Source organism: Leptonotus elevatus, chromosome 13 (genome assembly GCF_054856555.1).
Source record: "Leptonotus elevatus isolate MCC_2025b chromosome 13, RoL_Lele_1.0, whole genome shotgun sequence".
Classification (NCBI taxonomy): domain Eukaryota; kingdom Metazoa; phylum Chordata; class Actinopteri; order Syngnathiformes; family Syngnathidae; genus Leptonotus; species Leptonotus elevatus.
The window spans coordinates 4,052,433-4,079,854 of NC_141251.1; the positions used below are offsets into that span (position 1 = coordinate 4,052,433).

The 27,422-nt window shown below is 41.2% G+C and overlaps 2 protein-coding genes across 2 annotated transcripts; one reads left to right on the forward strand and one right to left on the reverse strand.

Annotated features, from left to right (window-relative positions):
• Positions 1 to 85: 85 nt before the first annotated feature.
• On the reverse strand, positions 86 to 4,963 carry ikzf5 (IKAROS family zinc finger 5). Its single transcript, XM_086093663.1, has 4 exons — positions 4,610 to 4,963; positions 4,133 to 4,293; positions 3,613 to 3,786; positions 86 to 3,066 (listed from the first exon to the last, which is right to left on the reverse strand). Exons 1-4 carry the CDS (start codon positions 4,669 to 4,671, stop codon positions 2,219 to 2,221), a joined length of 1,245 nt encoding a protein of 414 aa, XP_085949789.1. The 5' UTR covers positions 4,672 to 4,963; the 3' UTR covers positions 86 to 2,218.
• Positions 4,964 to 24,154: 19,191 nt separating this feature from the next.
• Positions 24,155 to 26,966, forward strand: hmx3a (H6 family homeobox 3a). Its single transcript, XM_086093664.1, has 2 exons — positions 24,155 to 24,708; positions 25,703 to 26,966. The coding sequence occupies exons 1-2, from the start codon at positions 24,408 to 24,410 to the stop codon at positions 26,386 to 26,388; spliced, it is 987 nt and encodes a 328-aa protein (XP_085949790.1). The 5' UTR covers positions 24,155 to 24,407; the 3' UTR covers positions 26,389 to 26,966.
• The last annotated feature ends 456 nt before the right edge of the window (positions 26,967 to 27,422 follow it).

Below are 27,422 nucleotides of genomic sequence, written 5' to 3' on the forward strand. Positions count from 1 at the left end.
AATAATAATAATTGTAATTATTTTTTTCACATTTTTTATAATCTTTTTTTTTTAAGAAAAGATTATTAAAAATTAGGGGCGTCAGGCGATTACCATTTTTAATCGTAATTAATAAATTTTATATCTGTTCTAATACAATAAAAACAATTCTAGGTTTTCATACTCTTGTTAACAAAAGTGGGAAAATTTTAAACTAATAGAAATAGTTTAAATGAATTTTTGACGTCTATAGACGTCAATGGCAGTGAATGAGTTAATATAAATTTCACAGTCTTTTACTACGTTACCAGACAAGCTAACAGTTAGCTTAGTTTCGTCTATTTGGTCTTCGACTGATAAGTTGAATGGAGGAAACTGGAGTCTTCTTTGCTGCTTAAGACGCTCCATCTTCAATCCAAAAGGCTTCTTTAATTGTAAATGTTCCAGTGTGGAGCCAAATCCCCCCCCCCCCCGAGGTTGTTTGTTGTTGCCAGGTGTAGCTAGTGGATGATCATCGTGCATAACAACCAATCATTGCCTTTTGGATTCAAGGTGAAACGTCTTCAACGACAAAGAAAGGTGCAGCTGCCTGCAACACATTGTACATCATCTGGATGACTTAAGAATCGACACAGATGTCACAAAGTCGGTAATTGTGTACCTCGCACTAAATATTCATTTTGTAATACACCCAACATCAAATCGACCACCTAGAATACAATATGTAGTAAATATTCAAGGGGAAACAAATTCAAATTTTGGAGAATCGCTTATCACCGAGTGTGTAAGGCCGTGGGGATACGCTCCTTAAAGTGACTTCAGACAATAAGCAAGACGTTCAGCGCGTTACGTAAATTACTCAAAGAAAGTTACGTTTCCGGGTGGCCCCTGGTGGTGTGTTCGGGAACTACAGTGCACTAAAAGTTCAAACAGGTTTTTAGAATCCAGTTGACACCTCAGCGGCTCAAAACATTGGTTAGCGTTCATCTTGCGGCGCGGCTGGAATCGACCCCAAAGGGTCGTAGCAGCATTCATGGCAGAGGATTTTGGCAAATCAAAGCAGATACTTCAGATTCTTCGCTCGCAAAAGTTGAAATGTCCGCAGGCACTGCAAAGAAATACTGGCAGAAGACTTGAGGCTACATTCTGAAATATATATTTTATAAAAATCTGGTGTATCGTTTGAATTATACGAAGGAGTATTGAGGACACATGGGAAAAAAAGGGGGGGGGGAATATTATTTTTTTTGCAATATTATGAGAAAAGTCCTTTTGTAAATGACACTAAACTTTCTGTATGATTACCACATGATGCTCATGTTATGAGTTTTTTTCCCCCCACATCAAACAAATATTTAATTGAAATTTAAATAAAAACTTGTCTGTCAATTGACATTTTCTCGGAAAAAAATACTCTTTCCTTTTCAAATATAACCTTTTTAAAGAAAATTACCATTGTTCACAATATTCAGAAAAATAGAATTACAACTTAATTCTTGTAAAATTATGATTTTGGCAATATAAGTTTGGTCGTAAAATTATGATTTTCTCTTATGATTGTTTGGTTTTATTCATGAGAAATAATGATTCTTTGCTCGCTTTTGTTCCGTAAAATAATTTTTGTTGTTGTAAAATTGGGATAAAATAAAACTACTGGTATTTTTTTTTTTTTTTAAATATTGCATGAGATTTTCATTTTATGTAAAATGTATTTTCCCCATAATGTCACAACTTAATTATCTTAAAATTGCGACTCAGAATATTTTGACTTTGTAAAATATAATATATTCACTGTATTTGTGTTATATTGCACTTTTCTTTCAACTTATGCTCACGAGTTGTTGTTTTTTAATGATAATGTAGAACTTTTTCTTATGTATTTGCAACTCATTAACTAACTTTTTCTTTTCATATATTGACTATTTGTGAAATCCTCATAAAATTACCACTGCTTACTGTTGTAATACTGCAACTTTTTTTCCAAATAAAATAACGGTGTTAGTCTTAAAAATTTAGAAAATATAAATTGTACACTTACAAATATGTTTCCATAAAATTCCGACATGTGGCCCTAAAACTCCTTCATAGAATTCAGACTTCTTCCGCCGATCGTGGACAAGGAATCCATCTCAATGCTGACATCTTCCCTGAAGGCTAAATGCTACATCGAGGCCAAAGGGGGGAGGAAAAAACAAAAACAAATCAATAAATAAAGATCCTGTAAAGTTCTTAAAATCCATCACTTGTGCTGGCCACGAGCAAAGTGGCAGGCGAAGTCGTACTTGCTGCGGCACTTGTGGCCGCAGATGTTGCACTGGAACGGGTTCTCGTAGCCGTGGCAGCCCATGTGGATTGTGTACAGGATGTTGTCGGGGAAGTAGATGTCGCAGTGCTGGCAGCGATGCAGCACGCGGTGGGGGGACTGCAAGGGGGTGGGCCGGTGGGGGGCCGGCGTGCCGGGCTGGCTGTTGGTCGCGCTGGGGGTGCTGGCGTGCCGGCTGTCCCCTGCTGGGCTGCAGTTGCCGAGCTGAGCGGGGGCTCGCGGCTCGGGGCTGACCGGCGAAGAGGACGCGTGCGGACGCTGGATCAGGAGGGGCTTCTCGTCCGCGACGGATTCTGCTCCTGGCGACGCGGGGGGGAGGAGCAAAGAAGGGAGGCTGGCGCACTGGCCTGCCAGGGCGGACAGCTGGTTGAGGGGGTTCTCCATGATCAGGTTGGAACGAAGGCGGGTTTGAGTCTCGTCGTCATAAGCCTCCGGCGGGAACTCGCGGGAGCAGTCGTCCGCGTCGCAGGCCCGGGGCGTCGTCGCCGGGGCCATGAGGAGGCGGCGGCCGTAGCTGAGCGCGCCGGCTTTTTTCTGCAGCACGCTCAGCATCTTCTTGTGGGAAAGCGTGCGGGTGTCCTTCTTGGGGACCAGTTTGTGGCGCCGGCGGCGGTGATGCGACAGGTTGCTGCGGTCGCTGCAGCGGAAGGAGCACAGCTCGCACTTGTACGGCTTCTCGCCCGTGTGCGAGCGCATGTGGGCCTCCAGGTGGCGCTCGTAGGCTGAGGCAAATGGGCACAGGTGGCAGCGGTGGGGTTTCTCTCCTGGTGGATGGAGGAAACGCGAGCTTAAAAGCGGAAGACAATCTTAAACATTTCTTGACAATAATATGTTATATGTGATCTCACTAGTCTAAACATGACATTCTGATGAATATTACATTTGTGGAGCAACAGTTATGAAGCAGAATCCAGCCGTTTTTTATCCATCTCAGGGGCGGCCATTTTGCCACTTGCTGTCGACTGACGATGACATCACAGCTGCTCAGGGCTCAGGCGACGACCAATCATAACTAACCTGTTTTCTGAAGCTGAGCTGGGATTGGTTGTTTACGTGAGACCTGAACAACATTGATGTCATTTTCACTCGACAAGTGGCAAAATGGCCACCTTGGTAAAAACAGCTGGATTTTGCTGCTTAACTCACATTCCACTAACACAATATTAACCACTACGTATTTAGACTAGTGGAGCTGCATACAACATATTATTGTCAAAACATTTTGGGGGGTTGACTTCCCCCTTTAAAAGCAGCGGTGGTAGAAAAAAAAAGACGTTTAAATAGGAGTGTAATTCAACTTTAACCCGTACCAGTGTGCATCCGAATGTGCTCAACAAGTCTCGCTGTGCCTCGGGTGGCATAGTTGCAATACAGGCACTTGAGTTTGCCTTCGAAAGTTCTCTCAAAACCGTCCACCAACATCCCCGAGGCGTCCTCAAGGGACATGTCCACCGCCGGGTGGTCCAGCCCATTTTGACTGCAGTCTGTGCATGGAGGGATAAGCAGTCAGCAATTTGCAAGCACACCTACATGAAAATGTTTTGGGACATTACCTAGCAACATTACCTAGCATGTAGAACTATTTGCCCGAAAACAGACTTATACATGTATTTTGTGGCAATTATTTAGCTCCTTCTAAGGCACAATATTAGAGGAAGAAAAGCTATTTTAGATACATTCCAAGGAAAAATAGGTTAATTTGCGTATAACATACCATAAATATGTGCTAATTTGAGCTCATCTTTGCCTGTAACAACCAGGAATAGCAAGGGCTCACTGTCATAAGATCAGTCATCACAAGATTGACTCTTGAGAAAACGTCAACATTACCGGCCGGTAGTTCATCGGCCTCCTTGACACCGCTGACAGAGCCCGATATCATGTTGACATGTTGGGTCTGCTGACTCAGATACTCCTGGAAATCCTTCACGAAGTCCAGCGTGTCTGGCTTTTCCTCGCCCATTGAAAGCAAGGAATGGAAGAATCCAACGCTGCAACATTTTCAAAAGGATAGCCCATTTTAATGTTTGTAAACAGTAGGTTCTGCGGTACTTTCAGATAATAAGATTTTTTTTTTCATCCCTTGGAAGCAATTGACCTCACATAATTTCTACTTTTCAACTGACACCTCACAATTTCAAATTATAGCAATATAGAAGGCTAAAATGATCATTCAAGTCATTTACTTTGCCTCACTACTTGTAAAGTAAATATATCACCGTACTTGCACCTAAAGGAGTCAAGTAGAGAGGAATTTAATCATATGTAAAGCACCCTATACAAGCTCCTGTATGTTTATATACTTACATCCGTTTTATTTGCTTGTTTGAAAAATCCAGGCCAGTAATCAAAACAAAATGTGAACACATGCAGCGTGTCCAGTCGGTGAGTGCTACACACCCCTTCTCATCACCCCCATGTTGACACCTCAAGTACGTTGACAGCTAACGTTAGCATGAGGCTAACTCGAGCATCTTTTTCAGCGGCGGCGCCGGTTTCTTCTTGACAGCGTCATTGTCGCTCTTCTTTCTCGCGTACAGGTGAATTCTGTTAAAATGTCCCCACTGTGAGATGTACTTGAGTCCGGTACCCCCGCTGAATATCACGGTAAGAGCCCAAGATGTTAAATCAAAACAATAACGATGGTTGGTGGGGTGAAAGGTCACCGAGTTGTGCTTTGGAGAAAATGGTCCGACCGCCACACGAATGATCCTCGAAGACAGGTTCCGACTACTAAACCGTATAACTGTACTTATTAAAATGTCAATACAAATTCATCTATAAGTTTCGCTCTTGTTTTAGAAATAAATACCGTCCCGACAATCGTAGTGATAGACAAATTAAGCTTTTATGGAGCACTGAACCAACTGAATTGTTTTGAGAAATTATTTATTTCTTGAATCACCGGTTACAGTGGCGTCTCCTGGCAAAAAAAAAAAAAAAAAAAGGCTGCAATGAATTGAAAATATTTAATTTACAAATAAAGGTTGACGATTGTATGTATTCTGCGTTCTGGTTAAAAATAAAAGTCATAGTTTGGAATGTGTTCGTGATTTTTATTGAGGCACATATTTTTGTCGACTTTTTTTTTCTTCTCATGACTTCTTCACATTTGGAAAATAATCAGTCACAAGAAAGAGATGATGCTGGTGTGCATTAAATAACTGTTTTTGTTTTTCTCCATTGGAACTTGGAACAGGTAAAGGGTTAGGGTAAGGCCTTTTTTTTGTGAGTGGCCTAAGATATACTCATAATAATCACAATAATCAAGTTCTCCAATCAGTATCTTGATATGCGTGAGGTGATAAATTATTTCGGCAAGGGAGAAGTGCTCGTACACTTAGACAAATTGCCTACATTGCTTCACTGTACTGTACTTACAATTTATTGCATTTTCTTCTTCACTAATTCAAACATTTTCAAATAATTGTGTTAATATTTTTATCTCACCTCATTTTTTTTTTTTTTTTACTCCAAGCTTTTTCTTTCTGTTGAACCCACATCCTTCACCGCCCCAGCAACTAATTAGCTAACTGACCCATTCACATCCATCATGGGTGACATTAGACACTTTTTTAACATGTACCGCCTGTAATTAGGCGCAAGTGGCAAACGAGTCGCAACACTTTCAAAAAGCTATCGTCTCATTCATGTTTCATCGCTGTCAATAATTTAAGCACCAAGAAGAAGAAAAAGAAGATCGTGTTGCTCTATTAATGTCAAAGTTAAAGGAAAACCTGCCGAGGGGGAGATGACACATGGGCACAAGTGCAGTGAGAGGACCGTATCGCTTTACGGCATTACAACAGGTCGCGTGTTTTACAGCAGTACATTACAGTCATTTAAACCTGCCACCATTCAACTGTGTAACATGAGCGGGAAAACACATTCTTCTATGATGTCTTGGGATTGTTTAGGATGGGAATGCGCCCAAAGACAGAGAATTACTAAAAACAAACAAACACTCTCTTCTTTATTTGTGGTTACAACCAGTAGACACAAGATGGCGCACGTGTCTTGATGGTAAAACATCCACAATTCATTTGTCTGTCCTCCATCCCCAATTGGCACAGGAAGACCTTTGGGAGACACACGATCAATATTGATCAATGATATTATTATACACATCACAAGTATGAACATTCACGTGCTCGCGGGAGCCATTTTAGCAGCCAATTAGCATCAGCCCCCAACAGCCTGTCTGTACTTATGTTATTTTATTGCAATTTAATTATGCACAGGTTTCCAGCAGGCCCCGGATCCTGTTGAATAATTTACACAAAATGATTTGTGAGCGAGAAGAGACGGGAACTGCTCTAATTCGGTTCAATATGCAATATATATTGCACTGTTGCATTTGTTAATATGCACTAAAGTGGGCTGATGCTGGTTGATCAAATGTCATAAGATGACCATTTTTCACGGAAGGTAAAATTATTATTATTATTTTTGTGTGCTTTGTACTTGTCACACAAGCATACAGTGGAAATGTTAACCACTTACTGTGTAGTAAAATACAATAATAAAGTAAAACTACTCACCTTATGACACCTGATAGACAGGTAAGGAAAAAGGAACGGGAAGGTGCATGCGCCAAAACCTTCTTGGGATTGATTACCTATTGTGTACTGTAAATATTGCATTTTTGGGGGGTAAAATTGATTGTCTATATGTAGATGGGGAAAAATACGAATACAATTGCTTTAGTACATGGGAAACATTTGCATTTTATGAGAATCAAAATAAAGAAAAAAAGTCAAAATGTTATAAGTAAAAGCTGTAATGGTTAAATCAAATTGTATTGCACATAAAAGTTGCTAACAGCTGTTAAAGATGAAATGCAAATGAATGATTCTTAAAAGTTAAAGTGACTCATCGGGCCATTTTCAGCAGTAAAAAGTTCATATTTAGTCCAGAATGAATTTGATAACTTCATTATTTTTCTTGTACAATACCTTTAAAAACTAATGTTTCCACTTGCTGTCGGCTGAAGATGACGTCACCTGTGCTGAGGAAGTAGGTAACGACCAATCATGGCTCACCTGTTTTCTGGATTTGGTTCGCAAACTGAGCCATGATTGGTCATTACTTACTTCCTCAGCACTGGTGATGTCATCTTCAGTTGACAGCAAGTGAAAACATTGTTTTAAAGTTATTAATTGTTCATGAAAAATAATACAATTACCAAATTCATTCTGAACAAAATATTAACTTTTTTTTTTGCTGCTGAGCTGCCAGTGATTTATTCTCTAACCACTAGAGGGAGCCAGCCTAACACTAGTGTTTTTTTGTACTCGCGTTAGGGTTAGGGTTGAAGATTTTTCAAGGTCCTGTATTTCTTAGCAAAACAAGCAATGGATTAATCTGTATTACAAAAAAACATCATCTCATAATGTCAATTTGAATTTCATTAATTGTTCAGACCTAATTTGCGCCTCAAATTGGAATTAAATGTGGAGAAGTGGCCTCCTTAAAGCGCGGCATCATTTATTTATTTGATTTTTTTTTTTTTATCGTCGGGCTCATCCGAAGATTATCCGTGTGTAAAAGCTTCTTAATCCCACACAAGTGCGGCCATAGTAAGAGCGGACAGGCGGAGAAGGTGAAGGGGGGGATTAGACGGGAGAAAGACTGTTTCTTTCTTGGGAGTCTCCGCGTGGAGGAGCATTTGAAAAAAAAAAAAAAAAGAGCCGAGAGCGTGTGGCGAGCATAAAGGAGGTATATATGAAGCTTTTCTTTCCTCTCGCCACTTAATTTCCTCGCAGGCGCGCCCGGGCCGCTTTGTCATGAATGTAATTGCCGCCTTTGATGAGCGCGCTATTATCTGGATCGCACTTTACATGGGCAAACAAGACTGCCCCCTCCCCGTCCACCTCCACCTCCCATTTAACTCGCCAACGACCCCCCCCCCCCCCCACCCCGTCCCAGCCTTGTCTTGCCCAATTATGCAGGGAACAAGTGTCTTTTCATAAAGCCGGCGCGTCTCCCTTGATTGGCGGGGCTCGGAGCCTGCCACGTGTGGACAAAAGGGACAGATTAGATGTGATATAGGCGCAGCAAAAACCCAATTTCCTTGATTAATTTCCTGAGTGTCTCGCAGAAGAGGGCCCCCCCCCCCCCTCCGCCGAATGGCAAACTTTTATCTCTTGATGGATGTGGCGACTCAATGGACGGACGGACATTTTATTGACCTTAGTTTGACCACAGCTGTCTTGCTCCTTAAGGCGGCCCGAGAGAGAGAGAAATGGTTCCACTTGAGTAAAGCGACACACGACGAGGTTTATTTTTTTTTTCTTCTCCTTTATAAGAAGTCGAGCGCGAACGGCGACTTTCTGACGGACTGCCGAACACAAAGACATAAGAGTGCTAAACAGCCAATTTGATAATAGCGTAGCGGCGGGCGAATAGATAGGATCGGACTTTATGAGGCATTGCGCGATAAATCGGCCGTCGGCAAGGAACTGTTCCTCCTTATTACATTTTTTCAAGCACCACTTGACAAACAAACACGCACGCGCGCGCGCGTGACACGAGCACGGGGCGATTCCTTCCAATGTGGCTGAAATATCGGCAACGATCAGGCGTACTGTCACAAGTGGCACGTTAGACTATTACTCCTCATAAGATTCTTAAAATGGATTCATAACCAGTTCTTTCAGTCTTTTTTTTTTTTCTAAACCATTTCCTAGTGATGGATTGCTAATCGATTGATTCGATTGTTAGCGTAGAGAAAGGCTGCTATTAGTAGCATGGTGCTAGCAGTTAGCACGTTGTGAACGATTTGAAAATATTCCATTTGTGATTTATTTTTCCAAGAAAAGGGAAGTCAAACACATTTTAAACACGAGATTCTGATTCATATTGCTTTTGTGGAATGTCAATTAAGCAGCGAAATCCACCTGGCTAACCATCTCAGGGGGCGGCCATTTTGGCACTTGCGGAGTTTCTCGTGCGCAGGTCACAACCAATCACGGCCCACCTGTTTCCTGAGTTTGATCATGTGACAATTTTTTTGACTTGACTTCCCTGTTAATATTGTGACTATGATTTAATATGTGATTATATTTTCAAGGTTTTTTTTTTGCAACACACACAAGTAATAAATTAATCAGTACTGCAATAAACAAAATATGACATGTTCCGGTCTTAAAGGTTAGTGTTATGCTAAAAAAATAATGGCAAATTGACTATGAATGAATATGAAGGGCAGTTTATTTATCTACTTCAATTAAAGTTAACTTACCTAATGAGTTTTTGAGTTCATAACTTAACAAAATTCTTCCAAACAAGCCAACTTAAGTCAGTAAGTCACAAATCAGATTCCTATAATGTCAACAAATTGGTGGCTTTATCGCCACATTTTTCACGTTATGCACAAAATGTATCTCGAGACATAAGTAAATATATAAAATATACATTTTTGTGATTTGAAAATTGCATTCTGCTACATTGCAATGCCGATTTATTGGTTCATCCCATAAATTGGTTTATTGTCAGCCAAAGATTTCCTCCACATTCCAAAAAGATACATATTAAATGAATACATGCAAATGTGATTTGTCTTCTATACGTGCCCCACCTCTGACCTAAAGCCAGCCGGGATCGACTCCAGTTTATGAGCGTTACAGAAAAATGGATGGATGGAAATATCCAAGTCATAATCACACACGGCTTGACGGATGCCCTTTTTTTTTTTGTGTGTCCGCCTGACTGTGGAAGCTTTACGCCGCCACAAACAGGTTGCCATCCGGAGCCAGTCAAGGCACTAAAAAAAAGAAAGAAAAAAAAAAGAATTGACCGATATTTTTTACCCAGGTGGCATTGTCGGAGTATTTATTCGACGCCCCGGCAACCAAAAGCGGCAGCTACAAATAAAGAAGATGGCATCGTCGCTATTGACCGCTCGGCGACTCCAAATGAAGTGTCCGGCGGTGAGTTATCGCGGTCAAACGTCATTTGTGCGGCCGCAAAAGTGGCGCCATTTTTCGCCCCCCCCCGCCCCGCCCCCAAACGCTTGTCATTCTGTGGCTGTAGCTCATTGTCCTGACTGATGCGTGTGAACGCACAGTTGCCCCAATACCAGCGTTTCACTCGCACCCTCAACAGGGCCCGTAATGAACGAGCCTGTCGTCCTGATGATAATATAGTGCGTCCACGAGCCCGTCCTCGCAGGCCAGTGACTCGCGGTCACGTGAACAACTCTCCCGTGGGTTGCTTTCTCTTCTTCTTCGGCAACGCAAATAAGAATCGATTTTGTTTTGTTTTGCCACTGTTAGTCATTTATGGCAATTTCATATATTAGCTTGGCCTTTGAATATTTAAATGACAAGTCAAGGCAGCTATATTTATACAGCGCATTTCATACATAAGTTTAAAGGGAAAAGGATTGAAGAAAATAAATAATTCAAGGGAAAATTAAAAAATCGTAATTAATCGCATGGCTTGAATAGCTAACTCAAAATTTTATATCTGTTCTCAATAATAATAAAATGCAAAATAAAATGTTATTTTTCTAAGTTTCCTTCTCTTGTTAACATAAAAGTGGGAAAAAATGTTAAATATAATAGAAATATGTCTGCGTCTTTTAGTCATTGATAGGCCTACAGTAATTTCATAATAATTAATAAAATTGAGTTAAAATGAAAAATATACTGTACTGTAAAAAATAAATAAAACGAGTGTGATTTGTGTTGACTGTTTTCTGCCACTAGATGGCATAATTGCATTTGTAAGACATTGGTGACAGCTCAGTGCATTTTTCTTTTCATATTAAGAGCTATCTAATCTTTAACATGAAGTAAATTGTGAAATTCTGCGCATTTTTAAAGTTGTAAAAAACAATGATTTCAGTCTCCACAAATATATGCATTATTGTTCCATTTTTCACTGCTAAATTTTGACGTGGACATGTCTGGAATTCCCCCAGTCCAGGCATTCCAAGTAAGGGGCGGTCATTAAACGTGCGTTAAAAAATTTTGTGGCGATAAAGGAAGTTTAAATGAACTCAAAATTAACAAATTAGCAAAGTAAATAAATAAAAAAGTAGTTTACTAAAAATACTTAAAAAAACATGATTTTGCAAAAATTGTAGAAATGCTTTAAAATACCTTCATTATAAATATGGAATATAGTTCTGTTGTCATCTTATTCTACTTGCGTGCAGCATAACAGCTAGATGCTGATGCACCACGTTTGCTTTAAACTCTGTTTTTTGAAAAAAAAAATTTTCCTCTGTACCAGCGAGATATTTCCCGCAATTCAGTGCTAGCAGTAGCACATTTCATATTGCATACAGTACGTATCTTTCATCTGATAGGAGATGAATGCCCCTAATTACCATGCAAAGATTTTGAATGTATTGAACAAAAATCCACAGTCGAGCTAATGTGAGTTAAAGTTTGAGATTAATGAGGCCCCCGTTCTCCCGAGATTATTGATCAAACGCAATCTGAGCGGGAACGATTTCCCAGGCTTCCCCTGCTGTAATATTAGCAATGCATCAAAAATGGTCCCGTGTCCTTGGAGCGCCCACGAGGTAAGACTTGAAAAGGAGCCACGCTCTCCGTATGGATCCGTTCAAAGTGACGGGACAAGATTCTTGGATCATTCATGAAATGTTTTCGTTGAGGCTCTTGTTGACTTCTAGTCCTTAAATTTAAAACAAAATTACTGTAAATTGTTATAAAAGGGAACAGTATGAAATTCCTCAGCAGCAACAACCAGAGGCGGCAAATCCAGATCCAGAAAGTAAAAGCCCTGCCACAGTTTGGCTTTAGCTCCTAATGCTAGCTAGCTAGCTAGCTCCCTAGAAGGTAAACGAGCACCATGAGTGCTAGCTAGGGAGCTAACTAACTTAGGGTGATTAAGCGTCCTCTTTTCAGACCATTTTCGTATTAATCCGGTCAAGCACTTTTTGAGTGCGTGGTATCAAAGTGACAGGACAAGATTCTTGGATCATTCATGAAATTTTTCTTTGAGGCTCTTGTTGACTTCTAGTTCTTAAATTTAAAACAAAATTACTGTAAATTGTTTGGCTTTAGTCTCTGATGCTAGCTAACTAGCTAGTTAGCGCCCTAGCAGATAAACAAGCTAGCTAGCTAGCTCCATAGAAGGTAATCAAGCATCATGGGAGCTAGCTTGCTAGCACCTGAGGCTAAAGCCGAACTGTGGCAGGATTTTTACGTTCTGGACCCGGATTTGGCACCTCTGACAACAACATATCGTTTACAGCCAATTAATAACCCAAAACTCGCCCCAGTTCCAGTTCCATGTCTGGCTCTCCTGCAGGCATCGTTAGCCAGATGATGATGGGAGCTACTTGGGCCATAATGGAGGGGTTGACTGACCCTTGACCCCCCCACCATCGATTCGCTGGCTGTGTCCAGCTGGGCCTCCCTAAACCCAGTCAGCTGGAGAGGTGTTTAAAAGCCAACGCTCCGGTGCACGTCCACTCGGCTCCACACTCATTAATTACATCATTTACCTGTGACAATGACAAACCTGCTTGGCCACGCCGCACTTTATTAGGCTCTTTGTACAAGTCCGGGATCAAAAGTGGTTTTAAAAATGCATAGCTTCCATTTTCTGGGGTGAGCAAACAACATACCATTTTCTTTTTTAAACAAAATTTCAGAAGCCTGAACTGAATTCTGACACTAGAGTGTTGCTAACATTTACATCCATTTTCTATATCGCTTATCCTGATCACGTTAAGTCTATCCCAATTTCACTTTTAGATTTTTTTCCCGATTCGATTCACTTAAGTTCAAACCGATGTTGATTAATTTTGGAACATCAATTATTCTTAAATATCAAGGACATGATAAAAAAAAAAAATCACAAACATTGGGTTCCAAATTAAATTATGTGGAGGCAGGCCTGGTTAATCTATTAATGAAAGTAACACGTGTTATAATCACTTAAGTGTTACACAAACATTGACAACAGCAAGGATGAGATGAAAAGGTTTTCATAATTCTAATTCAATCATTTTAAATATAAAATTTAACGGCCATAATGTGCAATAAGTCAGGTCTTTCAAAAATGTTAGAAAATACTTTTAAATTTATGTGAACAGCAATTCTCAAGAACGGGATGTGATTGGACTAGTCGCTATGACTGGACGGGACGTGAGTAGATTGGTTGACATGACTGGACAGGTCGTGAGTAGACTGGTCGCCATGACTGGACAGGACATGACTGGACTAGTCACTATGACTGGACAGGATGTGAGTAGACTGGTCGCCATGACTGGACACTGGACTAGTCGCTATGACTGCACAGGACGTAAGTAGACTGGTCACCCTGACTGGACGGGACGTGAGTAGACTGGTTGACATGACTGGACAGGTCGTGAGTAGACTGGTCACCTTGATTGGACAGGATGTGAGTAGACAGGTCGCTATGACTAGACGGGACGTAAGTAGACTGGTCACCATGACTGGACGGGACATGAGTAGACTGGTCGCCATGACTGGACTAGTCACTATGACTGGGCAGGATGTGAGTAGACTGGTCGCCATGACTGGACACTGGACTAGTCGCTATGACTGGACAGGACGTAAGTAGACTGGTCACCCTGACTGGACGGGACGTGAGTAGACTGGTCACCTTGATTGGACAGGATGTGAGTAGACAGGTCGCTATGACTAGACGGGACGTAAGTAGACTGGTCACCATGACTGGACGGGACGTGAGTAGACTGGTTAACATGACTGGAGAGGATGTGACTGGATTAGTCACCATGACTGGACAGTATGTGAGTAGACTGGTCGCCATGACTGGACACTGGACTAGTCGCTATGACTGGACAGGACGTAAGTAGACTGGTCACCCTGACTAGACGGGACATAAGTAGACTGGTCACCATGACTGGACGGGACGTGAGTAGACTGGTCGTCATGACTCAAACGAGCGTGACAGGACCTGATTTGCCTTGACTTGACGTGGAGTGGCTAAAACTTGGCTGTGACGAGATGAGACACACGAACGTTCCACACATAACGTCGCCAATGCTCCCACAGTGACAAAAAAAACAGCTAAAATCAAACAGAAACCCAAGTAAGGCCACAGAACCGAAACATGACCCTCACTATATAACAGCCAGGAAAGTATCGAGCTCAACCCTACAGGCAATCGCATTTGACATGTTTGTGGAACAAATATGAAATATTGCGAGTTTGAGACACTTCCCGTTCCGCGCCGTTGCTCTCGGACTCGTTCTTGGCCAGACTTGAGTTCTAACAGCCTGCGTCGCTTCTTATTTCCGCGCGGGTCTTTATCATCCACAAATGAACCCTTCTGGCGGACCTCTTCCCGCACTCCTTCTCTCCCAACACAATAAAGGCCAAAGCACGCCTTTCCCGCCCCGGACCGGTATTCAATCTAGACTCGATTGCGAAGGCTGACCCGTGGACGCCGAGAAGACGTCTTTCGCTGCAAGGCTTCGGGGAAAAAGGATCTACAGCGGGTCGCCGGGGAAGGAATAAGCAGCCGATGTAAGTAAGCGGGAAATAGTTTCTCATAAATAACCCACATGGCAGCGGGCCTTTCTAATAGCGCCAGGGGGCGCGTAAAGGCGCGCGCCGCAGCTTTTGCCCCTATCAAAGGAAAATAGAAAACCGAATATGCGGCGGCGCTGACGGAAGACTTTCCTACGCCGGTCGGTTGCGCGCTGATAGAGTCGGGCGTTATAGAGCTTCCGTCGTCGGGCGCTAAGTCGGCGGAGTGACGGCTAGCCTAGCGTTGTCGGTCTTTACACTGCGGGGGGAGAAGAATGTCGCTTCTTCACCTCAAGTCGATTGGTCAATAACTGGCGCCGTCGCTTGGCGGGCCGCCGTCCATCGGCAAACGGGGGGGGGGGGGGGGTTGATTTGATTTGCGCTTAGGTTTTTACAAATAATCAATGTTGCCTTTTGACTCACACGAGACACGATCACATGCGTCAATTTGAGAGAGGAATGAAGTGAGAGAAAGGAAAAAAAAATAAAAGGTAGATATCAGGAGGCGACAGCGCAGAATCCGAGTAGAGCACACCAAAGATGTCAAAATTAATCGACAACTATTTGAACCCATTTGCTGTTTTAAATATTGCCAAGGTCCCAAAACGTATTTTATATCTTCTTTATTTTTTTTTATTTTTTTGCCAGAACATACAGAAGGCTTTTATGCAGCCTTTGACCTCAAGAGGTCGCTTAAAGCAATGGTGGTTATTACAAAAAAACGGCCAGCAGGTGGCAGCAGAGTATAAGAGATCAACCAGGGTCATGTTGAAAAAAAAACCCCTCAATTACTCACAATTCTAAATCGATTTGTGAATAATGATGAAATTTAGCTATATTCTAATGCTAATTGTTGCAAAACAGAAACAGATACAAATGTACTTTTTTTCCTGACGAAAGAAGAGACTCTAATCTTTCTTTTGGTCGGTTCCATGTTTTTATAGCAATAGAACACAATATTCGGTGTGACTTGTAAAATCTGTCAAAATCCAGTCAAACAGCCAGGAGCGAAGGGGGTTCCTTCAGTGAAAATGGCTGCGAGTCAATGAGTGGAGCCATTTTTTTTATTTTTAAATTGTCTCAATCAGTAATTGTTCACCGATTTCTGTAGTCCTTCATGAAAGAACTGAAGAGTGATCATCTTCTGTGTTGAATCAAAATAACACATTTGCAAACGTCAGTTTTTACTTTGGAAAACAATGACGGAACCGGTAACATAGTACAACATCAATCCCCACTTCTTCTTTTTTTAATCACTATGCGAATACAAAGTATGACATAAACACCAATCACTGGTTAACTAAATAATCCAAATAAAAAAATTAAGTAATTAGGGGAAAAAAATGCTTTTGTTATACACGTTCATGCAAAATTAAATTGAATCCGATGAGTCGATTAATCACTCGATTAATCGATTCTAAAAAAATCTTCGATAGCACTAGAACACACAAGACTGTTTTGGTATTCATGTTGGAAGTTGTTTGTTGAGCTAATAGATGGAAAACGTCGACAGCATCCTTGCTCAGTCATGAAATATTTGATTGGGCCCTTTGGTGTTGCATCTGCTATTTGATTATTTATGTGCGTGGCTGATATGAGCGCCCTCGACTGATGTCAAGTCCCCTTGAGTCACAATCGGTTATTTATTGCTATTAAATGGTTAATTTTCCCGCGCGCCCCTCGGGTCTTTCAGGACATAAAGACGCGAGGAAGATAGAATTGTCACGGCTCGGCTCGCCATGCTTGATTTATTAAGAAAGCAGTTTGGACAGACCCGTTTAGATTTTGGGCTGGAAATATGTTTCAACAATTATTTTTTTTAAATATATTTTTGAGTCATAACCGGAAATTATTTAACTCTTAGATCAATGTTTCACAAATCCGTCTGGGAAAGAAACGGTTAGGAAAGATGACTTGAGCTGTTTAAAAAAAAAAATATTTTTTTTTAAATAAAGATAAAGACAATTAGGATAAAACTGCTGCTAGCATGATTTACAAGTCTTACTCCACCAAATTAACTTTTGTCTTTTATGCACCAAAATGTAAGGCCGGCTTGTAATTGCGTGCTGTCCGCCGGCCTCCGTTGCCCGAGGCCCAGTTTGGCTCTGACAGCTGCCGGGGTCGGGAGACGAGCCGGAGTGCGTCCAAACAGATGGAGATAAACGCAGCAAACAAACGCCAATTACTGTCTGTCACGCTGAAGGTGAAGGGGGGGGGGGGGGGGGGGCACTTGACACCCTCCGACCAAAACAAAAGGGTCGCTCATGTTGTGCCAACGGGGAAGACACGAGTGGATCTGTGGATCTTGTTGATTTGAAGAATTTTGTTCCTGTTAGTTGAAGCAATCTCAATAAGTAATATTTGTTTTGGAATTTTTATTTTAGTGAGTTTGAATTTCGTTTTGAGTTTTGTTTTTGAAATTTAATTAGTTTTCAAGGTGGTTTTGTTAGTTTTTTTTAAAATTAGTTTTAGTTGCTTAAAAAAATGCTTACTTTCAATACAAGTTTATTTTTAATTTTTATGTGTATTAGTTGTGCCGGCATTCGTCCTAAATCGAGTCAAACGTCTACGCGCGATTACTGTTATCATGCAGAAGCTACAAAACACCACAAGGAACGATGACTTTATTCTCAAAATTCTGACTTGAAAGTCGGCACTTTAAAGTCCGAATTCTGTAAAGTCTGAAGTCTCACTTTATTCTCAGAATTCACATTTTAAAGTCATAATTTTTACTTTAATCTCAGAATTTTCACTGTAAAGAATTCTGACTTTCTGACTTCCCCCCACAATTTGTAACTCTACGTCACAAAGGCATAATTCTGATTTAAAAGTCATAATTCTGACTTTAAAATCACAATTCTGACTTTAATCTCAGAATTTTCACATTAATCTCAGAATTCAGATTTTCTGACTCCCCCCCAATTCGTAGCTCTACGTCACAAAGTCATAATTCTGACTTTAAAGTCACAATTCTGACTTTAATCTCAGAATTTTGACCCCCCTCACCCCATTTTTTTTTTTTTGTAGCTCTCTGTCACAAAGTCGTAATTCTCACTTTAAAGTCAGAACTCTGAGAATAAATCCTGCCAACCCCCCACCCCCCTCTTCACTGGCCCTAATCCTCTTCCGTACAAGTAATATTAAACTAACAAGTTCACCACCCACCCCCTACACCCCCCCCCCCCCAAACCTTCCCCGCCCAACTCCGCTTTTTGGCTGAGTAGCTCACCCCGGTCACATTTTGATATTGTTAAGTGGCTTTCAATAGCTCCCTTGATTTCACACTTTGCAAATGACCCGCGATAATCAGGTCATTAAAATGAGCCCACTCTCGCCGCACATGTGCCCCCCCCCCCCCCCCTCTTCCAGCCCGGCCTCATCTGAATCACAAATCAGCTCTTCAAGCGCGTTTTCGAACTGAAGGGGGGGGGGGGGGGGGGAAAGAGAAGGAAAACCAACTCAACTTTTTTTTCATTTTCGGATTAGCGTCGTCGTCGTCGTATAAAACAGTAAAGATAGCAACTGTGCCGAAAGGGTGAAAAGATCCTGTCAAAAGTGCCATTACTTGTGTGAGAGTACTCGATTTTCTTAATTCATCCCTCAGGAGCGGATAAGTCTATCAATCTGTTAAATTGGAAAGCCATTAGGTGCCCTGGTTTATGTGTTTCAAGCTGTTAACTAGAGGCTGATTGATTGTTGTTCCTCTGATGGGATATGCTGATCTAATCTCACCGTGTGCACGTTTGCAATAAATTACACAATTCATTTCCCCCATTTAGGAGGGGAGGCGGGCAGGCGGGGGTGGGGGGGGGGGGGTTGCATTGCACCTCCAGGCATGCCGACGCTCTGCAGGCAAAAGAGCACCCGGCCTATTTTATGGCGCCATTTTGCCAGCCAGCCATCAGCCGGCCCAGCCTTCCTTCCCGCGCCCTCTGAAAAAAAAAAGAAAATCGAAGCATAATCAAGGTGTATGTTTAGAAAATTTATTGTTATAATTCCCCCCCATAATCTCTTCCATTTTCCTGCTGCCGCCGCCACATAGATCATCATCTGGAAAGAGAGAATGGCTCGCAGTTTAAAATTTATCGCTCTTTGATTCTCAATTATACGTGTTTATGGCTTCATCTGTCTTGGCTGACTTCAACCTTTTCCATTATGGCGGAATATTATTTGTACAGAATCCATTAAATTCACAAGGCGCGCCTCTAATGGCGGCGCAGCGGCGATTTGTAGCGGGAAAAGTTTTGGAAAGGTTGGCTCGGGCGACTGTGGTGCTGCTATGTGCCAGAAATTGCTTTATTGATGGAGCGCTCCAGCGTTCGGACCGTTTGGCGATGAGGTCTCAGTCCGATGCTGATCGGGATTTGATTCGGGCTTGTTTGTTGTTGACGCATATGGAAGAGGATTAGGGCCAATGAAGAAAGAAAGAAAAGTTTAGCAGGATTCTCAATTTATTCTCAGAATTCGGACTTTAAAGTGAAAACTATTAGTGCTACTATTATTCTCACTTTAAACTCAGATTTCGGAGAATAAAGTCAGAATTCTGAGTTTAGAGGGAGAATTCTCACTTTAAATTTAGAATTCTCACTTTAATCTCAGAATTCTGACTTTATTCTCCGAAATCTGAGTTTAAAGTGAGAATAATAGTAGCACTAATAATTTTCACTTTAAAATCAGAATTCTGAGATTAAAGTCAGAATCCTGAGATTAAAGTCAGAATTCTAAATTTAAAGTCAGAATTCTGACTTTAATCTCAGAATTCTAACTTCAAAGTGAGAATTCTGAGAATAAATTGAGAACTTTAAAGTGAGAATTATTAGTGCTACTATTATTCTCACTTTAAACTCAGATTTCGGAGAATAAAGTCAGAATCCTGAGATTAAAGTCAGAATTCTAAATTTAAAGTGAGAATTCTGACTTTATTCTCCGAAATCTGAGTTTAAAGTGAGAATCATAGTAGCATTAATAATTCTCACTTTAAAGTCAGAATTCTGAGATTAAAGTCAGAATTCTGAGATTAAAATCAGAATTCTGAGATTAAAGTCAGAATTCTGAGGTTCAAATCAGAATTAAAGTGTTACTGACTGTACTTTCGCGCAATTCAGTATTCCCACAAAATTGGCTAAGGCCTCAATTCTACCTGGGAAAAAAAAGAGAGAACCCCTGAACTCCTATTTTCCGTGCAAAACCAAAAGGAGTTAATTGACATCATGCTGACTTCTTTACACAGCAAATTAGGTGAGGCAGCGTCTCTGCTGGTGTGCTTCATTTGTCAACTGCTTCAAGACATGATCAAGTCAACACTATCTATCAGATGATCAATTAATCAATTAGTCCTAGCTAAAATCCAACAGGCGACAGAGAATGATATTTAAAGACAACGTATGTGCCTCGTGCCTCGCCACTTAAATCGATGTTTTGCTGCCAGTTTCCACAGGAAGTAACCCGATTTCCTGCAATCAAGCTGAAGCGTTTCAGCCCTACAAGACATCGAGCTCCTTCGACTGGCCGTGGCGAGATGCCGAGGCAAAAGCTAATCGGGCCGTAATTCAAGATTCGCTCGGCCACTCGCCGATCGATAGCCGCAAAATCCCAATTAAAGCGCGCCGGGTCAGCGGAGGGCCACCAATTCCTTTACAAGTTAAATGCAATACTTAAATCGAAGCAATCTCGGCGTGGCCTTCACGGGTTTAATGGCTCGTCCCGACAAGAGTGGCCCAGTTAAAAGTGCAAGAAGGACAAAGGGGGCGCGTGGCTTCCTGCGATCGATGTTGCAGGCACGGTGGAAGCGGCCATTTTTGTCAACTTTACTGATTGTCTGCAATCGCACAAAGACACACAAGCGTGTCTACGATACGGATACATCGGTTCAAATAAGCTATCACTATTTGGTCATGTATTTAATAAAACATGTTCTTTGGGAGCTTTGGTTTGCAAACTTTTGAGTAATACATATTTTGATAGATATCTTTTTCATGTTCTGCCTTAAACCATCAGATAACATCATACTGGCTCGCCTGCTGCAAGAAAACAACAGAAATGCAAATAAAATGTTAAATGTACTTTATAAAATGCATAAAAATATTAAATTTTAGCATTGTTTTGCACTTTCTTTAAGTCATTTTATGAATTGTGATCATACGAATGAGTGTATTTACAGTGGGTATAAAAAGTCTACACACCCCTGTTCAAATGCTAGAATGCTAGCTGTTGTGATATATATATATATCTATATATATAATTTGAACCACGTATAAATAAATGAATCAATAAAATAAAGAAATTAAGCAACTGAGATGACGTAATTACACAAATGTGAACGATGAACAAAGAAATCCCTCTGATGCTGCAGAACTTCTCTGCAGACCACAGCGTGTGCTGTAATATGTGACTACAAAAATGTCAGCAAAAGCCTACTAGAACAACTTGTGGTAAATCAGAGGTTGTTGAAATGGTGGTGGTGGTGCGGGGGGGTGTTCTGACTCCTTTACAACATAAATTTGAATGTGATTAGTTATTTCATTCTGAATAGGCTATAGCCACATCTCCATTTATATGTGGGTGTGTGCACTTTTGCAATTTCTAATTTGCCTTTAGAAAAGTTGTTTTGAGGTCACATTAATGGTGAAAAACATTTTTGCATTATTGGTTTATACTTTTAATATCACAAAAAAAACTGGCAATTTTAACAAGGGGTGTGTAGACTTTTTGTAGAAAGATTACACTTCAGATCCACAGAGTGACGTTTATTGTACCATGACAATTCTGCTTTAAAGCAACTTTAAAAAAAAAAAATTTTGAAACAATTTTTCATTTTCTTTTGGGACACACAAAAGAATGTGTGTATATTTTTTCCCCCTCATTATGCATCTGAATTAGTTTCTACTCCACTAATACTAAAACTCCACATTGCTATTGTTCCATTATATGAACATCATACTCTCCGTTTTTCACCCTCTCAAGCTTTGGGCCACATTTTTTTTCCCTCTCCCATCACCCGCAGAAGGAATTCTCACAAGATATCAAAACAAAAATCTATATTTAATATGGGGGCAATTACACAGCGAAGTTGGCTGCACGCGGCCGTTGTCAGCCAAGCGCGTGTTTTTCATCAAACAGGTCATTAGAGCGTGATGGATGTAAACCTATAAAGTATCTAAACTGGAGCTTTTAACAAAGCGCCGGCAACACTATCATTTCTCTAATAGAACCTGCTGACCGTGTCATTCGCCGCTGCCATTTGTCATTTTTTTTCCCCCCACCTCTCTGTGAAATAATCAATATCTGGCCGCTTTGAAATAAATAAAATCAAAAGTCACGCTAACCTACCCGAGGAGCAACAAAAATAGACTTATGGAGCTGCAGCCGGAGGCCCGCGTGCTCAACGCCGACGCAAGCGAGCCACTTTCTAATCAATGCGTCTGATAGAGGCCTAAATTATTTAAGACTATTCACATTGTCCACCGGATTTTTTTTCCACTTTTTATGTTCAGTGGATTTGTTTGTGCAAAAGTCAAATAGGAATAGCACTTTTGAAAAATAATCAAATTGCCCCAATATTATGATTGCGATTTAATATGCAATTATTTTTGCTGTATTTTCTTTTATAGCCTATAGCAAATGAGCAAAAATAATCTGTACTACAATAAACAATATCAGACTTATAATGCATAAAAGTGTTGGCTTTTCCACTAAAATGAAATAAAATTGTACTCCATTACATTGCGATGTCGATTTGAATTCAATTAATTGTTTAGCGGAGCGCTTCAAAAGTTCTATGATTTGGAGTTCAACAAACATTTCCAGCACTGAAAGTAAAAAACAACAACAACAGGAGTTGAAGCTATCATGCTCCAAGAGCATTAAAACGAACTGTTTTGCTTTTTATTTGCCTTTTTTTTTTTATTGTTACATTGTTCAAAAGGCTTATCAAAACAAAGCTCTTGGATGTTTGCTCCTCTGACTATCAGGTTGCTTTCCTGCATAAAATGGTATGTGCATACTATACTAATTCAATTTGTAAAACATCCTGTTTATATTACTATATTACAATTTTTTATTTATTTACTAAAACTATTACAACTGATGACGTCCACGTCTGACGCGTCCTTGCTCACAATTCACAGTTCCTCCTCTTGGCCCACAGAGGGCGCTGTCTCACCGCTCTTCCCCATCCTCCTCGTCCACGGTCAACGTATGCTGCTTTTTTTCCTTTTTTTTTTTTTAAACAAGTCAATTAATATCAATGAGCGAATATTCATAGCACATCTACAACGACGAGCCCCAATCCGACGGATGAATTAAGCACATCGATTGGAGTGGAATAAATGACCGTGTAACCTTGGAAGTGGCCCTCTCACTCCAGTAAAAAAAAAAAAAGAAAAAAAATCGATGGATGAGAAATATGAATCTAATCGGCCTTTGGCGCAACACTGTTAAGAGTGGGTGTCCGCATGAATAAATTACATTTTATTTTTAGTACCATTTAAACTATTCTAAAGAACATAACCAGCAACATAATAATTCATTTTCTTTCTTTCTTTTTCTTTTTTTTTTGCCAATCGACTTCAGCAGTTCCAATTAACTGTCTTTTACCATATTTTCCCACTTATGGTGTTACTTACTGAAAATATTGAGAGGTTGTGTGTATTATCCACTCACAAGCTACAATATATATGATCATTTAAAAAAAACGTATTTCCTGACCACAAAATTTCTAAAAACGTGTCTGTTATTATACAGTTGTATTTTTCCATACTGAAAGCTGCTTGTAATATTTTGATGACCAAAATATTACAAACTCTTTTCTGTACATTGCAGTGCACTTGTTAAAAAAAAAGTATACTTTCAAAAAGTATTATTATAAAATATTTTATTCAAATATTGTGGTCGGAGCTGCTCCTATTTAAGGGTCTCATATAAGGCAACTCAAAGATTAGAAACAGTTCTCACTTTTATAGCAATATAGCCACAATAATAAAATCAACCATGGCCAATCAAATCAATCAAAAATGATCATTATTCTTGCAGTAAAAGCACTTCTTTTTTTTTTCCCTGTCGTAAGACGGTTGCATGTGTACCTAATGAAGTGTCCAGTGTGAGTGTGCGTTCGAGCTGCAAACCTTCTTCCTTTTGGCGTTAACAGCCTGCTGCTCATTTGCTGCCTAACGGGACTTTATGAGCGCAATAACAAGAGAGGGAGACACGCGCGCGTACGCGCGTGCCCGCCCGCGCACGCACACACGCCCCGCAGCCAAACAGGGGAGGATGTCCTCTCTCTCTCTCTCTCCCTCTCTTTCTCTCTCTCCTCCCTCCTCAAAGTCTCTGCCTTAATCCCATTTGCCATTGTGCGAGCGCAATCGCCTGTACTTTCCGCATTTAACTTGTATGACATTTTTATTTGGTTCATTAGCATCACGCGCCTGCACAGCGGCTCGCGGTTCGGCGTTCGAGCCCCGGGATGATCCATCTGGCACGCCTGCGCACGCTCCCGCTGCCCCGCCGCCGTCGCCGCCTTGCGTCTCTCGAGTTTCACTTCGAGTAAAGCGAAACAAAAAAATAATAACAACAACAACAACAACAACAACAACAGCAAGTCCGCCGCCATGCCCGAAACCACGCAGGAGGCTGCGGCCAAGGATTCGCCCTTCTTCATCAAGAACCTGCTCAACTGCGACAGCAAGCCGCCCAGCAAGCCCAAACCGCCGCCGCTGCCGACGCCGACGCCGCGGGCCGCCCTGGAGGCTGCCGGGGGGTTCTCCCTGTCGCACGTGGCCGACTTCGGCTTCCCTCGCTTCGAGCTGCCCGCGCAGCGCTTCTCTCTGCCGGCACACTACCTGGAGCGCACCTCGGCCTGGTGGTACCCGTACGCCATCAACTCCAACGCGCACATCCACAGAAGTGAAGGTAACAATTAGATGGATGGATGGATGGATGGATGGATGGATGGGTGGGTAGATAGATAGATAGATAGATAGATAGATAGATAGATAGATAGATAGATAGATAGATAGATAGATAGATAGATAGATAGATAGATAGATAGATAGATAGATAGATAGATAGATAGATAGATAGATAGATAGATAGATAGATAGAGAGATAGATGGATGGAAATAATAAAATGTAAAATTGAGGATGAGGCAGCCTCCACTAAAGTATGAAAACGATGTACTTTACTATTATTATTTTTTTTTTAACGTCGCGCAAATAGCATTATACTTGCAAAAAAATATATTTTATATAATTTAGATTAACTTAAGGTTAAATGACTGTATTTGTGATTTTTTTCGTATTTCTCATAAAAAAAAAACAATTATGCAGCTAGCTAACAATATGTCTACATTTAGTACAGGTGGTTCATATAAATCTCTTTCCAGTGGAAAAAAAAGTGTGTCCTAGAAGTCATTTCGAAATTGTAAAGAGACTTTATAGAGCATGACATTGCTATACTCTGTTATCGCTGCTATAATTTTAATAACAACAACGTTGGATAATGAAGGAGCCTGCAAAATATTTGTAATAGGTTATGGCAATTCAACATATTTAGGCTGTAGGCGTATGTACATTCAATTTAAGTTTGTTTTGGAGCAAAGTGTATCTGCAAGTCCATTTTTGTTCACTAGTAAAAACAAAACAAAAACATTAATAAGCAATTGAATAGAAGTAAATGCAGGAATGTCTTGGGATACTTAAGAATATATTTATAATAGTAAACCAACTGCAATCATTTATATATTTTTAATAGTAATCGAACAATATTGCAATATGTGTTTTGGAGGCGAATGTCCTTTTTGTTGATACAAAATCCATAAAATGGCGTCTTGTCGTCTTGTATAAAATGTCAAACGTGTTCCTGCTGTCATACTAATCTACCCCCCCCCCCCCCCACCACCCGCAGCCGCAGAGAAGATAACAACCAGGGACTCGTCCCCGACGTCGGGCACGGACCGGGACTCCCCGGAACTGCTGCTCAAGTCCGAACCGGAGACCAAAGACGACGACGACGATGACGAACGCGCGGCCAGCAAAAGCGGCGACGAGATCATCCTGGAGGAAAGCGACCCGGAAGAGGCCAAGAAGGACGACGCGGACGAGTGGAAGAAGCGCGGCGGCGGCGGCGACGGCGGCGACGACGGCGGCGACAAGAAGCCGTGCCGCAAGAAGAAGACCCGCACCGTGTTCTCCCGCAGCCAAGTCTTCCAGCTGGAGTCCACGTTCGACATGAAACGCTACCTGAGCAGCTCGGAGCGCGCCGGCCTGGCCGCCTCGCTGCACCTGACCGAGACGCAGGTGAAGATCTGGTTCCAGAACCGCCGCAACAAGTGGAAGCGGCAGCTGGCCGCCGAGCTGGAGGCGGCCAACCTCAGCCACGCCGCCGCGCAGAGGATCGTGCGCGTGCCCATCCTGTACCACGAGAACTCGGCGGCGGCGGTGGCGGCGGCTGCGGCGGCGGCGGCGGCCGCGGAGGGCGCCGCCGCCGCCCCCGGCGTGCCCGCCAGCCAGCCGCTGCTCACCTTCCCGCATCCGGGTGTCTACTACTCGCACCCCATCGTCACCTCCATGCCGCTGCTAAGACCCGTGTGAGGGGAAAAGACAAAAAAACAAACAAAACAAAAAAAAAACTTCCTATTTTTATACTCGATGAAGAAACAAGGAAGAGAAACACTGAAAAGGCCTGCAGGGACCTCTTTTAGGGTTTACATGTGATTCGACAATTCAACCGCATTCTTGTTATTATTATGATTTTTTTTATTATGATCATCTCAGGAGTCTACCTGCTTACACTGCCTAAAGAGTGTCTATTTTTTTATTTCTATTATTATTATTTTTTAGTTCTTGTTTACAGTCCGAAACACTGGCTTGTTCATAAAACGCTGTTTTTTTTTTGTTTTTTTGTTACCATTATGTGCAATATCACATTCCAAAACAAGAATAATTTGTACATTTGAGTTGATTCGTTGTGACAAAGAGCTCGTGACGGGTGACAATCAAGACACTCTCAACTGTTTACTGTGATTGTTGCTTTTGTGTTAGTATAGTTTGACTTTCGATTTGTCTCCGCTGGTGTATAAAGTTATGTAAATGTAGATATTTAATTCACGAGGAGACTTTTTTTCTTTGTACAGAAAAAAAAAAACACGTGGTGAAATAAATTTGGAGAATATTCCATATATTTTTTGGGGTATATTTTTGCATCGCTTTGCTGCAAGGGGATGTTTAATTCCATTCTTTTTTTTTTTTTTTTTTTTTGCAATGCAGGTGGATTAAAAAAAAATACATTTAGCATAAAAATGGTCCATTCAATTAGATGCGTAATTGCCACCATCTTGTCAAATATAATCGTCTGTAATGGACCATTACTGGGTGCGTGTGAAAGCGCGTGCGCGTGTGTGTGTTGCACATCTCTTTTGTTGTTTCAGCAAGTACAGGCCTAGATTTTTATTTGACTTAAAAAAATAATATATATATATATATAGAGTATTTAAACTAGATTATTATTACTGTAGTAATTAAAAGCATATTTTGCAGCCTATACGAGCGTTTAAAAAAAAAATCTGAAGCACATCAATGTTGAAGTGCATGTACTGTATAACACTTCTAAGTATATAAGAGATGAA